Source organism: Delphinus delphis, chromosome 14 (assembly GCF_949987515.2).
Source record: "Delphinus delphis chromosome 14, mDelDel1.2, whole genome shotgun sequence".
NCBI lineage: Eukaryota > Metazoa > Chordata > Mammalia > Artiodactyla > Delphinidae > Delphinus > Delphinus delphis.
In genome coordinates, this window is record NC_082696.1 from 15,778,764 (window position 1) to 15,794,337 (window position 15,574).

The 15,574-nt window shown below is 45.2% G+C and overlaps 1 protein-coding gene across 6 annotated transcripts in view; it reads left to right on the top strand.

Annotated features, from left to right (window-relative positions):
• The first annotated feature begins 1,919 nt into the window (after positions 1–1,919).
• Positions 1,920–15,574, top strand: part of LRP11 (LDL receptor related protein 11) — a 69,656-nt gene continuing 56,001 nt past the window's right edge. For all 6 annotated transcript variants that reach the window (XM_060029801.1, XM_060029798.1, XM_060029797.1 and 3 more), the window contains exons 1-2: positions 1,920–2,679; positions 8,342–8,499. In XM_060029801.1, coding sequence (XP_059885784.1) covers positions 2,049–2,679; positions 8,342–8,499 — 789 coding nt within the window. In that variant the 5' untranslated portion in view covers positions 1,920–2,048. The remainder of the gene's footprint in view (positions 2,680–8,341; positions 8,500–15,574) is intronic.

The following is a 15,574-nucleotide window of genomic DNA, read 5'->3' on the forward strand; positions in this document are numbered from 1 at the left end:
GGTCAGGCAGCCCCTGCCTTCACTTGCTCGCTCTCTTGGCACCGCGTGTAACCCGTGCTCTACGGGCCCCTCCTGCCTGCTCCCCGTGCCCCCTCTGCTGAGCGGCTTCTCTGCTCCATTGCCCCTCACAGGACTGTGTGGCTCCCACCTGGCTTCCCAGCTCCACTTCCCTCACTGATTCCACTGTTCCTCGATTCTATGTTCTGTGTTCCTGGGAGACAGGGTCGATGGCTGGGCTTGGGCCAGGTGTTATTACAGTTCCATCAGCGGTGGACAGACTGGGTCACCTGGAAGCTGGGGCTGCCCCTCCAGGGATGCGGGCAGAGCAGATGCCGTGAAGGGGGTGAGGACGGGAAGGAATCTTAGTGTAATGACTGCTGGACTCGCAGGTTGTAGGAGACTTAGGCTTCAGCTGGTTGCACATCTTCTAATCTTGTGGAAACTCCCTTATTTCTGTGGGGCCTGTTTTTTTTCTGTAAAGTTAAAAGGTGGAACAAGAAATAATAATTATCATTTATTGAGCATCTCCACGTGTCAGATGACCTTGTAAGGATTTTACACGCACTAGTTTAACTTACTGCCTGTAAAGCATTTAAGACAGTCACTAGGATGATGATCTCGTTCCAACCTTCAGTAAATTGACATATAATGTGCAAATCTCAATTTGCTGAACTTGTACCCTTAATGATCTTATGAAACAGAGACACATCTCCACCTATTCAGATCACAGTCCTGACATTTGTATCCTCACATAAAAAGTCTTCTGTCCATTCATAAGGTTTTGACGTTTAGGCTTTCAAATCAAAGATATTCTATTTCCAAAAAACTGAAAGGAGAAAGAATTAGCATTTAGAGACACAATGTCCTACAAATTACAGACATTTTTAAATGTAAAATTCACAATGTTCAAGTTTCTAAAAAAAAAATTCTGGATGTGCTAAAAAGAAGGAAATGTGATTCATAATCGTGAGAAAAATAAGTCAATAGAAACGGACTCAGAAACAAAAATAAGTCAATAGAAACGGACTCAGAAACTCTAGCTCACGGGTAGCTAGAACTCTCAGGTGCAGCCTTCCCTGGATTGGACGTTTTCGTATACCTTATTAAGTCACGTAAAACACGAGTCCTCTAGATCTTACACGACCTCAGCTGAAGGCCTCTGCTCACGCTGTAGAGTGAACTCATCAGGTCCCCATAAGCGACTGTGTTCAGATTTCTAGTTAAGTTTGTGGAAAACTGAGTGAATGGGACTACTAGTTGTGTCTTTTCCCACAGCACTGCCCGCCTTCTGTTACCCAAGTGCATTTTGGGGACCTAAGATGGAAACGATCAGGGGCGCCGGAGGTGAAGGACTGAACGTGGTGCCTGGTAGTTCCCCAGGTGAGCATGTCCCTTCGCTAGAGCCGGCCCTGAGGTCACACGGATTTGTGGAGACCCCTCCTCCCCTTCTCCCCAGGTGTCCGTACCCCTTTGAGCTGACAACTGAGCAGGTCTGGCTGGTTAATAAAGCCTGGCGCGCTTAGACACGAGCCCCGCGCAGATGCGGAGGGCCCCGGGCGCAGAGCCCAGCTCAGGGGCCGCTACCCGCCTACCAGGCTACTTTCCGGGTCTGCAAAACAGGCGGGTGTGGGCGGGGTCCCTGCGAGCGAAGGGAGGGCCGGGCGGGGGGGCCTGGGCGGGGCTTGACGCGCCCCGCCCCCCGCGGCCGCTTTTCATCACCGGCTGGTGATCCTTGTCTAGGCTGCCTCATCCTCGCGGAGCTCGCGACGGCTCGGGGCAGAGAGTCGCCGGGGCGCCCAGAAGCCCCGGGAAAGGACGAGGAGCGGGGCCGGGCCGGGCCGGCAATGCCTCCAGCTGCTGCGGTGCCCGCCGGTGACCGAGCGCCCGCGGCCTCGGGGGCGCAGCTGGACCCCGGGGAGGCCAGGCTTTGAGGCGCTGGGGCCTAGTGCCCGCTGCGGCGGCTCAGAAGGGCCACAGGGCCCGCGCTCCCCCGCTTCCCTCGCTCTCTGCGGCCCCGCCTCGGCTCGCTTCCTCCGCCGCTGACCGCTATGGCCTCCGCCGCCCGGGAGAGCGCGGGCTCCGGGCTCAGGCGGTCGCCACGGCTCCCGGCGCTGCGCGGGCTGCTGCTGCTGTGCTTGTGGCTGCCCAGCGGCCGCGCGGTGGGGTCGCCCTCCGCGCCGCTGTCCGACCTGCACGCGCAGCTCTCGGGAGTGGAGCAGCTGCTGGAGGAGTTCCGCCGGCAGCTGCAGCAGGAACGGCCGCAGGAGGCGCTGGAGCTGGAACTGCGCGCGGGCGGCGGCCCCCAGGAAGGCTGCCCAGGCGGCGGCGGCGGCTACAGTGCCATGCCGGACGCCATCATCCGCACCAAGGACTCCATCGCGGCCGGCGCCAGCTTCCTGAGCGCGCCGGCTGCCGTGCGGGACTGGCGGCAGTGCCTGGAGGCCTGCTGCCTCGAGCCGCGCTGCTCCGTGGCCGTGGTGGAGCTGCCCCGCCGGCCCGCGCCCCGGGCCGCCGCGCTCGGCTGCTACCTCTTCAACTGCACGGCGCGCGGCCGCAGCGTCTGCAAGTTCGCACTGCACCGCGGCTACAGCAGCTACAGCCTCAGCCGCGCCCCGGAGGGCGAGCAGGAAGGCCTGGAAGCTGGCGCCCCGGCCACCGCCCGGGCCTCGCCGCGGCCGGGTAAGCACCCCCCTGGAGGCCGGGGCCGGGCCGCTTGGGTCCTGCTGTCGCTGCCCTTGCACCTGTTGGTGGCTGCATCTGGGAGACTCGCCCAGGCAGGGCCGCTGGGCCCTTCTCAGTCAAGTCAGAAATGAAACACCCTAGATCCAAGTTAACGTAACTTAGTTGCGGGCATCCAGAAGAGTGGCTTTGATTTCCCATCCTAGGGATGGTTTCTGAGAAAGCCCAGTAGATTGAGCAGAAGCGGGCACGATGGGCTGCTTGTGGAATTTTTCTAAGCTTAGGGAGGTATGCTTATCTGAAAGGATTCGCAGAAATTCGATTTAATGGAGGAGAAAAGTTCAGGGGGGAAAAGTCTATTTGAATCTCAGAGGTTCTTATGAGGAAGGCATGGTTTGTGTCAGGTAACTACAAGAGCAAAATCTAATTAGCTGCCGGATTGCTCATAGCGCACCCTTATTTCCTGGCTTGGCTCTCAGGATTCATGATTCCAGCTAACGTTGCTTTCATCAGATAAAAATAGGAAGAGAAATGTGTCAGGTTATTTTGAAGTGGGTCCAGCTGATTCCCATGAACTATATGGTTCTCTTTTTTAAAGAGGTAAAAGAAGGGACTTGATTTGTTGAAAACAAAGTTTAAGGCACCTCTCTTTTGAAAAGGAGCTAAAAATGATGCTTTTCATTGGATGGTTTTACTTTCTGGGGATGCTCAGAATGAGAAGACCAAAACGGGGGGAAAAAAAAAAGTAGCAGTTGGAGATTAAGGTCCCTGAGGGAATAAAACCTTGACTGGGCCCACCTGTGGTCGGCTCCGAGTGTTTGACTGCACTCTGTTGCTGTTTGCTTTATGATAACACAAGACTGAAACCATAGCAAGATTAGAGGGGCGTAGCCTCTGGAGTCTTCATGACCTTTAGGTCCAAAGAGAAGGGTCTGGAAATCTGTGTCCACAGTGGCCCACCTCCCTTCCCACCTCCAGGGGAATAAACATCAAAGGTCACCCTGCAACTGCTCAGCCTTGAGGCAGACGCTGGGAAGGACCCCAAAGCTTTCTCCCTGAAGTGGAGGCAGGAGGTACTTTCACCTGGACCCTCACCAGCATCTCAGCCCGCCCATGGGTGTTACACGCACATCCGTCCTCTGCCCAAGCAGGGACTCAAAGATCCCAGCACCAAAGAAACAAAATCCCTTTCCCTTTTTCTCACTGCACATCTGGAAGAGACCAACATTGCCAAGGAGAGCTTTCTTATAAGCCCGGGGAAACCAAAAGGAAATTAAACAAGGAAAGAATATGCCCATGGGAGAAAGAAACTTTAGTTTACTATAGAAGTTTCTGAATCATTTTTTGTTCTACATTGTTTTTTTGGCCTTCCCTTCCCTGGGGCAAGTTTATCTAGGAATTCAGTTTTGTAGATGTTCAGAGGTACACACAGATGACCACTGGGCTTGGTCCTTATTCTGGAAGAGAACTGCCTTGCTCACAGTTCTTTGGATCTCCAGTAGTATGGACACATGGAAGGGTGCTTCTTAGCCCAGTGCGCCAAGAAACGGTCTGCAGGTAGGGCAAACGTTACCCTACCCAAATGTCCTGTGTTTTCCCCGCCCAGATTCTTTAACCTCCTGAAGTTCTCTGTGCTTCTGAGACGAAGTTTTTCCCTCTTGAGTGTTTTTTATTTTTCTGAATCTTGTGAGCATGTGTAGTTTAAGGCCAAAGGAGCATGAAAATGGTTTAGGGAAGCTCTTGCAGAGAACTTGTTAGGGGTGCATTTGAGGTGAATAAGATCGTGAGAAAATGGTGGAGGGCCAGGTGGGATGGGACAGCACACATTTATAGTGGACCCCATCAGCCCTGTTTGTTGCTGATGTTCATTGTTTGATGGGAAGCACTATTAACAAGCTCCTTAGACAAGTGAACTCACTCTGTCCTCACAGCACCCCAAATCTAGGTTCTTCCATAATCCTCAGCATACTGGAAGGCTTGCTGAGAGAAAGTAACCTCCCCGAGGGTCTCATGGCACCTAAGTTGTGGAGCTGTGCGTTGTGAGCTGTGTTCTGGGCCAGCTGGAATGTTTTTCTCCAGCAGCATCGGGCCACCTGGAAGCAGAGATGCCCTTGGTTGGGTTTCAAGGGTGGCACTGACGAGGTGGCTGCAGGGGATGATGGAAGAATGTGCGAAGGAGTGGAGGATGCTTAGAGAGGTGTGTTGAAATGACAGAATCTGCCTGCGGTTGCATGCCAAGGTCAGGGCTGGGGACTTGAGGTCCTGAAACCTGGGTTTGAGAGGCAGCTCTTCTACATGAGGGTCCCTGTTCATCCTCTTAGGACTTGAGTGCTTGCCTTGCCTTCCAGCCGGGCTGTCATGACGATCAAGGCTGGACATGCTTTGTGAATTATAAAGGTGGCATTTTTTTAGGAAAATGATCCATGCTAAAGAAAAAGTATGAGCAAAAAAGTTTATTATAGCATTATTTATGATGGTGAAAAAAATTGGTAACAAAATGTCCAGTAGTAGAGGTTAGGGAATCAAAATGACAACTGTGAAGTTTATGTAGTGACACAGGCAATGGTAGGATATATGAATAAATATCAAAAATAGAAAATAAATTAGTAGGTTAAATTCAGGATGTAACTTTATATTTACTGTAACCAGAATACACATCCAGTGCCCCCAAAGTATAGTGGAAAGGACAGAGCCTTTCAGTTTGACAGATCTGGGCTGACATCTGAACTGACAAATTTATCACTTGTGTGGTCTTAGGCAACTAAGTTGGCCAGTCTGACCCTAGTTTCCTCATGAGTGTGATGCAGATGACAACACTACCTCAGAGACTTGTGAAAGTTCAGTGACTTCACGGCTCAAAACACTAAGCATGGTGCCTGGTACAAAGAAATCACCCAACAAATGGTAACTATTAATTATTATTATCAGCAGCTCAGATGGAGAAGACAAAGAGTACACACCAGAAATGATAATCATGTTGGGGTTGTGAATCATTTTTTCCTAACGTGTTGCAATTAAGAAAAACACACAATGGAAGTAAAAAGACCACAAAAGCCAACAGAAAACTCAAGATGGATTTTAACCTGTAGTATCTAAGCCTCTTCCCTTAGTCTGGCCCTTCTTCCATATCCTCAGCCTCGCCTGTATCATTTGTACCCATGCAACAAGACCCAGATGCCAGACCTCTTCCTTGCCGTTAAGGCGTTGGTCAGAGCAGCGTGTTGTAAATCAGCGTAGCTAACGGTATACTTCTCTGTATAAAATGCCGCCTTGATATGCTCCATCAAAATTGGTATGAGTTTTATTTCGCCTCTGTGGATCTTACCAAGTGTGCTTAGTCTTCAAAAGAAATCAGTGTTTCCATAGTACTTAACATTGGCTTGTTCCATTTTTCTAACAAAAATTCCAAGTTACATTTAATCTTGTTCTTCATCGGCAAGTCAAATTTTTTGAATGATAGCACACTCCTTTCCTCCTCTCCTCATTTGTTTATTTTTAAGACCTGTTTCTGGCTTAAGCCGGCTTTGCCTGGACTTGAACTGAGGAGGAAATATAGCTCTATTATTTCAAATACAATGACCAATTTAGAGGGTATGAGGATTTCAACTGTGTTCATAAATCATATCTTTAAGCTTACCTAAAGAAAAGTATCAATAAATGGCTAACGCGATTATTTTTTTCTTCCAGGAGGGCCAGGATTAGTTTTATAATATGTGGGATATTTCAGGGCTTACCTGATTTTTCCATCTTAAATCTTTCTTGGTTAAATCTTTAAGGGCCTAGGACTTCACTGGCGGTCCAGTGGTCAGGATTCCGCACTCCCACTGCAGGGGTGCAGGTTCAGTCCCTGGTCGGGGAACTAAGATCCTGCATGCTGCGCGGCGCAGCCAAAAAAATTTTTTTGATTAAAAAATTAAGAAAAGAGAAGAGAGTGTGAAACCTTAGTGGAAGGTCAAGAAAAAAAAGAAAAATTAAAAGCAACATTTAAAAAAAAATCTTTGAGGGCCTAAAAATATATTATTAGTATCACTGCTGTTTATATCATATAGGTGTATTTTTGTTTACTTAAAAAGGTATTTTAACATAAATTTTAAAGCAAATAGCTGCTAATTATAATGTATTACTGCTGAATTATAGGATTCGAGAATTATGGGACTCCTCTGGCTCTCCAGTGGTTAAGACTCTGTGCTTTTGCTGCAGAGGCCATGGGTTCAATCCCTGGTCAGGGAACTAAGATCTACAAGCCACACAGCGCAGCCAAAAAAAAAAAGGTTCCGGAATTATAAAGTGGTAAAACATTATGTGGAAAGTGATGAACCTTCCAGAAGCAAAGGAAATTCTCTATAAAACTATAAAAGGGCCTATTAGTAATGCAGTTGTCATCTCTCTCTCCTTACCTGGGAGGAGCAGAATAAAGTCAACAGGCACTGGATCTTTGCTCAGGTGGAAAAAAGCAGATCAAATGTCTTCTAAGGCAGGGGTCGCTTATGTGGCTGATTTAATTCAGTTACTAGTCCTCATTCTTTTAAATGACTGTAAAAATGGGACTCACCTTCTCAGTGGACACATGTACCCTTTGGCAATAGCAAGTGTGCTTAATCCTTGTAAACTAGCTCATGAAAAAAAGAAAGTCATCTCTCTTGGAGGCTCACAGCAGCATTCTCATTCAGAAGAGCCACAGCTCTAAGACCTGCAAGCCCCTCATGTCCTCTGTTGCTGGGCGTTGAGAGGAGCGATAGATGAGAAGATAGAGCTGCACAGGTAGGTCAGGTAGGTCTCTGAACATCCCCTGAAGCAAGGAAATGACCCAATCAGGTTAGCATTCCGGAAGAGTCCTTCCAGCTGCAGTAACCACCCTTTGTTGCCTAATAAGAAGCTAATACGATTGCTGCTAGCCCCAAACCTCAGGCACTGGACGTCTAGATTGGCCCTTAGAAGTTTACTTGGCAGGCAACTTCGGCTGCGCAGAAAGAGACCAATGTCTTAGCAACATCATTCAGAATAAGCTAAGGAAGTCCAGGCCAGAATTCGGACCAAGTTTTGGAGCTGGAGGAGGGAGGAAATAGCGGATGCCAAAAAAGATGTATTACAAAAACCTGTAGGGTTTTTTTCCCAGCTAAATTACTAAGTTTCTTTAAAATATATGTGCATTTGCGTAAGCTTACTAATAAGATGCTTAAATCTGTTAAAATATTCACAATTCTGCTCTTAGAAATATTTTCTATATCTAGTGGCTTCTATCAGTCACCACTGGAGCAGCTGTCAGTCACGTATTAATATTTAGTGAACACCGTGAGCCTTAAATTTAGTACCATGAAGAACAAAAGGTAAATACATACTCGTTCGCTATTTCAGGATATCTCAAACTCTGTGCCGGCTTCTCTTATAAAAACTAGTTAGAAACTGTGAACCTCTTGTGGTTTCCTAGATGAAAAATTGGATTCCAGAAAATTTCTATGTGAGTTTTATGTGAATCCAAGAACTTGCCTTAACTTTCCAAATTTAATGTATTACATTACAATGAAAATAACTTTCAGTTACTATACATCCTCTTGGCAGTTCTTTGCTGGACTACATCTATTCTAGCAAACAAGTTACCTCTCAATAAATTAGAAAAAGATAGGGAACATATGTCTTGTGAATTATTTATTTTCTTTCACAGAAAAGGACGAGCCTCCACTTAGCAAGGCCGGGCAAGATGTTGTTTTGCATCTGCCCACAGATGGAGTGATTCTGGATGGCCGTGAGAGCACAGACGACCACGCCATCGTCCAGTATGAGTGGACACTGCTGCAGGGTGACCCGTCAGTGGACATGAAGGTAATTCATGTCGTAATTGTAATGAAAACTAATGTTTCAGTGCAGTGGTCTTTCTACTTAGGTTCCCCAAATGTCTGTAAGTTGGCAGAAGTGCAAAATGGAGAAAGCATAAAAATGATTGTTGAAAAAATGTTATATGAATTTACTTTTCTACTGAGTTAACAGTGATCCTGACCATGTGTTTTGTTTTTATTTATTTATTTATATTTTGGCTGAGCCTCGTGGCTTGTGGGATCTTAGTTCCCCAACCAGGGATCGAACCTGGGCTCTCAGCAGTGAGTGCATGGATTCCTAACCACTGGACCACCAGGGAATTCCCTGACCATGTGGTTTGAAGCTTCCCCTCGTTCTTACTGCTTTTTTTTTTTTTTCCGGTACCAATAAGTCTTTATTCATTGTATTTTCCCAAGGAAAAGAAGGGGAAGGGAAAAGGGTCAGCATGTGTGTTACAAAATGATAGCAAATGGGAAAGGAAGTACCTGGCACAGCAAAATCAACCAACGAGTAAACACTGCCCAGATGGGGTCGCCAAAGCCCAAGGGGGCTCAGTCTCCTGCAGTTCAGTAATGAGGGGAAGGGATGAAGAACAGGCACATGCTTTTCTACCCTCCCTCCCTCCCCATAAATTCAAGATTTCACACAAAGCTTTGGTTTCTAGCAGTAAACATGGAGTTACGTTCGTCTCCTGTTAAACAATTTTGTGGCCACTTTGACGTAAGTTTCTTGCACCTGCATAAAAGTTCCTGAGTGACTTGGCTATACATTCATCTTTCCTTTCGTGGTCTCCCAACCCCACTTTCTACATGGAAGACCCCCTCGTTGCTCCTCTCTACCCTAGGATTAGAGATTAAAGTAGGTTTTAATCCATCCAAAGACAGCAGTTTTTTGGCATGAATCAAATCAAGGAATGGTCATGACTCAGGAGATTGAGAACAAGGGATGGTGAGCTCTTAGCTTCTTCAGGATTTTTGCACAAATCATTTAATCACAGACACCCCACAAATTAAACGTATAGGTGTATGGACTATTTTTGGGGAGGGCACGAAGGGGGAAAGAAGAGGGGGTAGGAATACAGTTCTTGCTGCTTTTTTGTTGACTTCTCCAGAACACAAAAATGCTTCAAGGAAAAAGACTCATGCTTTGTTTTGTTGACTCAGATTACTTTAAAAAAAATTTTTATGTCTTCTTTTTTCAGTTCAAATCCAAGTAGAAAATTTGAACAATACAAAGGAGCATAAAGAGGAAAATAACAGTAGAATGAACTTATTCTTCACATGATCCAGAAAGCAACCATCTTACCTCGCGTTAGGCCTGCCTGAGATAGTTGAGTTAATTAAGTGAGGTGGGGTTTGGAGTCAAGGGCTCCTATTCAAGCTCTCCTCACTGATTTTCATCAGGCATATCTGGGCTGGAATTGCTGCCGATGGGAATGTGCCACTTACCCAGTGGCTGCCTGTACACATTAAGATACAGTTGACATGTAACATTGTATGAGTTTCAGGTGCATAGCACAGTGACTTGATATATGTATATCTGGTGAAATGATCACCACAGTAAGTCTAGTCAACATCTGTCACCACACATAGTTACAGTTTTTTTTCTTGTGATGAGAGCTGTTAAGATCTACTGTCTTAGCAACTTTTAAATATACAAAAGTGTTATTAACTGTAGTCACCATGCTTGCTGTACATCATATCCCATGACTTATTTATTTTATAACTGGAAATTTGTAACTTTTGACCTCTTTCACCTGTCCCTTACCCCATGCCTCTGACAACCACCAATCTGTTCTCTGTACCTGTGAGCTTGTTTTTTGGGGTATTTTTGTTTTCTTAGATTCCGTAATAAGCATAAGGTCATACAGTATTTGTCTTTCTCCGTCTGGCTTATCTCACTTAGCCTGATGCTGTCATGGTCCATCCATGCTGTTGCAAATGGCAAGATTTCCTTCTCTTTCTTTACACACCATATCTTCTTTATCCATTTATCCGTTGATAGACATTTAGGTTGTTGCCATATCTTGGCTATTGTAAATAAGGCTGCACTGAACATGGGAGTGCATATATCTTTTCGAATTAGTGTTTTTGTTTCCTTTGGATAAATACCCGGAAGTGGAATCGCTGTATCAACACAGGGAGTCTTGAGTCGTGAGGACAGTGGCTTTTTATTAACCCTGCCAGGACCCTTTGTAGTATTTCCTGGCTTAGGCAGATAAACTTCATCCAAATCACTGCAGTCAGAGGAGGTGGGGAAAATCTGTGTTGGTTTGCCAGGGCTGCCATAACAAAGCACCACAGACTGGGTGGCTTAAACAACAGAAATTTCTCACAGTTCAGGAGGCTAGAGGTCCAAGATCAAGGTGGCTGCAGGGTTGGTTTCTTCTAAGGCCTCCCTCCTTGGCTTGTAGTTGTCTGTCTTCTCCTGCCTGTGTCTTCACAGGCTCTTCCCTCTGTGCGGAAGCACTGACTTCCGTTTTCTTGGGACAAAGACAAGAACAATAGTCAGCTAGTCCCTCAAGACTAATTTAAACACACTGCCTTACCCAATGATTAGGCAGTCTTAGAACTGGACCAGACCCTCGACCAGCATCTTACCCAGCCTCCTATCCATACAAGAGCACCTGCCTTCACATCCCTTCCAGTGGTCATCCAGTCTCTGCCTGGTATTTCCAGAGATGAAAGCTCATTGTTTCACATCACGTCGCATGACATCTTCAATCAGCTCTACTTGTTGGGCCAGTGGGGTGTTACTTCTATGCACTGGTGTTGAATCTTCTTTTTGGAAAAGCGCTGAACACATCTTTTTTTCTGTGTATCAGCTGTTAAAGTTTTTTTTTTTTTTTTAATGAGTGTCACCACTTGGGATGGTCTTCTCAGAACTAAACACTCTCAATTCTTTCAGATGTTCCTCACATGAATTGAGTTTTAGACTGTCCACCATCCAGCCTTTTTTGGATTATCTCAGATTCATCCGTGCCCTTCTTAAAATCGGACACCCCTAATTGAAACCCATACATAAACCGTGGTTCTTCCTGACACAGACTATTACATCCTGTGATCCAGACATTGTCTCACTTCTATTAATGAAGATTCATTTACATAAACTACCTTAGTAGCTGCTTCACACCATAGGTTCATGTTGAGTTTTCCATTAGCAGGATCACCTAAAACCTGCTTCATCTTTCTACATGAACTGCTGTCCTGATGGCCTCCCCCATCCTGTGTTTGTATAATTGATTTACTGAACCTGAGTGCAAGACTTTATGGTTACCCTTTTTATATCTCAGTGTTTGGGTTTTCAGCTACAACAGAAATAATTTTGAACTTTGAGGGTCATCCATCATATTTATTATTCTTCTGTGCATGTGTCAGCTGCAAAATGAATGTATCTTTACTGAAATCTCTGAGAACTAAGACTGATCAGGAAAGGTGCCCGGGCAAGCCATGGATCAGCCTGCAATGAGAGTTCTCTTGAGATGGACGCCGACAATTAATTAATTGGCACTCGTGGGATATATTTGTTCAAGCAGCTGCAAATCTCTCTATTATCATCTAGCTTTTCATAGTTGCTAGTAAAGGCTCTACTCTGTAAACAATGAATTATATATATAAATGCTGAATAAAAATGCTGATGATTCAGTATTTAATTTATTGAAGATATTTATAAAGAAGTAACAAGATTAGGCATTTCTTATAGACTTTTAGGGCTGACTGTGATGCCATCAAGAGGAAAATGTGTGGGACTTCCCTGGTGGTCCAGTGGTTAAGACTCTGCACTTCCACTTCAGGGGACACGAGTTCGATCCTTGGTCGGAGGAACTAAGATCCTGCATGCCGACCGGCAGGGCCGAGGGAAAAAAAAGAAAAATAGAGGAAAGTGTAGACTAATTCCCCAGCCAAGTGTATAACGGCGATGGCAGATAGACCTAAAGCTATAAAGCCAACATCTAAGTGACAAAGTCTGCAATAGAGGAGTCATTTGCTATCAAACTGCAACTGTCTTATAATGGTGTACATTCATGAATGCCCCCAAAGTTAACTCAACTCTCATTGGTCAGGCTTTCCGCGGAGTGCCTCTCCCAACCCTTTCTTGAGCCGTCCCCTCTCCTCTCCCCTTTTCTCCACTGTCTGCAGGGTCCTCACCCCCTTCTCTCATCTTTGGTGGTAGAACAGTCAGCCCTCCCTTTGTTTTGGGATACTTTAAGACCAGGTTGTAGGACTATCCTTTCACATCCAAATGACCCATTCAGGTATTCAGAAAACAAAAATCAATGAGGTTCTCACCCTAAGAGGAATTATGCTGCCAGCTTAATGATGATCAAATTAATTGCTAACCTTTTCTAGCATTCTAGTGTGTGTCCAGTACTGTACTAAGCACTTTTTTTTTTTTGCGGTATGCGGGCCTTTCACTGTTGCGGTCTCTCCCATTGCGGAGCACAGGCTCCGGACGCGCAGGCTCAGCGGCCATAGCTCACGGGCCCAGCCGCTCCGCGGTATGTGGGATCTTCCCGGACCGGGGCACGAACCCGCGTCCCCTGCATCGGCAGGCGGACTCCCAACCACTGCGCCACCAGGGAAGCCCCTAAGCACTTTTTTAAAAAAAATTTTTTGGCCACGTGGCATGTGGGATCTTAGTTCCCAGAGCAGGGATCTAACCTGCACCCCCTGCATTGGCAGCGCAGAGCCTTAACCACTGGACCGCCAGGGAAGTCCCAGTACCAAGCACTTTAAATCGACTAAACATATGGGAAAGCTCATGTTCTGACTTGGTTTCCTCATTTATGAAGAAAATGAATAAGAGAGATGATTGGTCAGAACCAAGAGGTTCTGATTTTTTTTTTCTTTTTGGCCACACCCAGCAACTTGCTCTATCTTAGCTCCCCAACCAGAGATTGAACCCGGGCCTCCGCAGCGAAAGCGCCAAGTCCTAACTACTGGACCACCAGGGAATTCCCAAGAGGTTCTGATTTTAAAGTCATATCTTTTCTGCCCTCTAACAGGATATTCTACATCTATTTAACTGGATATTATTAATCTATAATACATTCTTAAGTGTAAGAAGACACATTTTTCAGGTAGTCCATTAGATGTCACTGAGTTTCATAACATAATACATGTAGATCTGAAGTCAGAATGTAAAATATGACATTTAGGAACATGATAACAGAGTATGAGGACGTTCAGGGAGATTTGAAATTCATAAATCTGTAGATTGATTTCCATTCACCAGATGTGGAAAATTAAACTGTCTTAGAATACCATGTGTCATGGGAGCTTACTAAAGGATGGGTACTGTTTACACCAGTAACTTCATTATTAACTGAAAACCAGTTGCACGTCGGTGTGCGTGCTGAACACACTTAATTTTTAAAAACAGATAGGTGTATTATCATCCACACTGAAACATGTTTGGGAATGAAAGGAGGTGGTATTAATAATTACACCAGGACCACAGAGATAAACTGAGACTGTCTTGAGCAAACAGAAACATGGGTCCTTCTTGATAAAACCCAAGTTCCATGAGACTGGATGGTCTATATTTCATCTCCCAATTAGTCTCCTTTTTAGACCACCCTCAACACATTAACGTAGTATTTTAAAACTGAGCCTTAGAGAAAAGGTTTTCTGGGCATGGAATATAAATAGAAGAATACTGGCTTTTCGTCATCGGGAAAGAGAACGCAAAATAAATGTTGAATTTCACACTGCCTTCTGTCTCACGTAGGAGATGTTTTGTCATTTACTCCTCCTCAGTCAGTTTCCCTGGATATAATTTGGGTCAATACTGAAAATGCTCACAAAATGAAAGAATCATATACGTTAAGGAGATGATTAAAAAACGTATTGAAAGACTTTATAAAAATTTAGTAAGCAGAATTTTCAAGGCAGCCTGGTTGTTTAACCAATACACAAAGTACCAGAGAACCTACGGTGATCTTTGAAGATTAAAGGCTAACTGCATCTGTCTCCTGTTTTTCACCTATGATTGTTGATAACAGGTCAAAGATATATGTAAAATCTATAATATCACAGCAGAATTTATAAGGATTATGAAGGATTTCTTTAGAATTATTTTCAGCAGGGGACTGAGTGATGGGTGGAAAAGGGATTTCAATTGTCTGGGATGCTGTCAGGATTTATCCCCCCGCCTCTTTCCCTCCTCTCGTTCCTCTCTCCCTTCCTTCCTTCCTCCTCCCTCTCTTCTTTCTTTCTTCCTTTCTTGATATTTTTTCCCTTTTTCTCCTGAAGTCTAGAACTATACTTTGTACTCACTAGGTTTCTAATAGTACTTGCTAAGTTGATTGGTTCCTTTTTTAAAAGTGATTGACTCTTTTGCTAACCTTTCAAAAAGTGCCCTTTTAAGCCTCAAATTTTTATCATCCTTCCTAGCAAGGTGGGCAGGACAACATCTTTCCGCACTCTGGCCTCATACTGATGAAGAGCTGCTAAGTGTTGTCTAACAATTACTTTGCATCTCATCAAGGGAGATCCTAGACACATATCACCTGTTATTTTTTCTTGGCTATTGGACAGTATCTAGTCTTCATGAAAACAAAATGTAAATCCCTTCAATAAAATTTATCCTAGATATTCGAGGCCATGGGGTGGGGTGGAGGAGAGAGGGTGTAGACTGTTTGTAAATTTTAAAAAGAAAGAAAAATGATAAGTAAGTAACTGAGAAAGCTTCGTATCACATTTCAACTATTTCCTTCCTCCCTCAGTGAGTCAGTTTAACAGTGAATGAAAGAGATCAAATAGCTAATACTTCTAGCACAGCTTCTACTTTGCTTTTTTTTTTTTTAATTTATTTATTTTATTATTTTATTTAATTTAGTTATTGTTTCTGGCTGCATTGGGTCTTCGTTGCTGCGCACAGGCTTTTCCCTGGTTGTGGCTAGTGGAAGCTACTCTTCATTGCGGTGCGTGGGCTTCTCATTGTGGTGGCTTCTCTTGTTGTGGACTACAGGCTCTAGGCGCACGGGCTTCAGTAGTTGTGGCACGTGGGCTTCAGTAGTTGTGGCTCGCAGGCTCTAGAGCGCAGGCTCAGTAGTTGTGGTGCATGGGCTTAGTTGCTC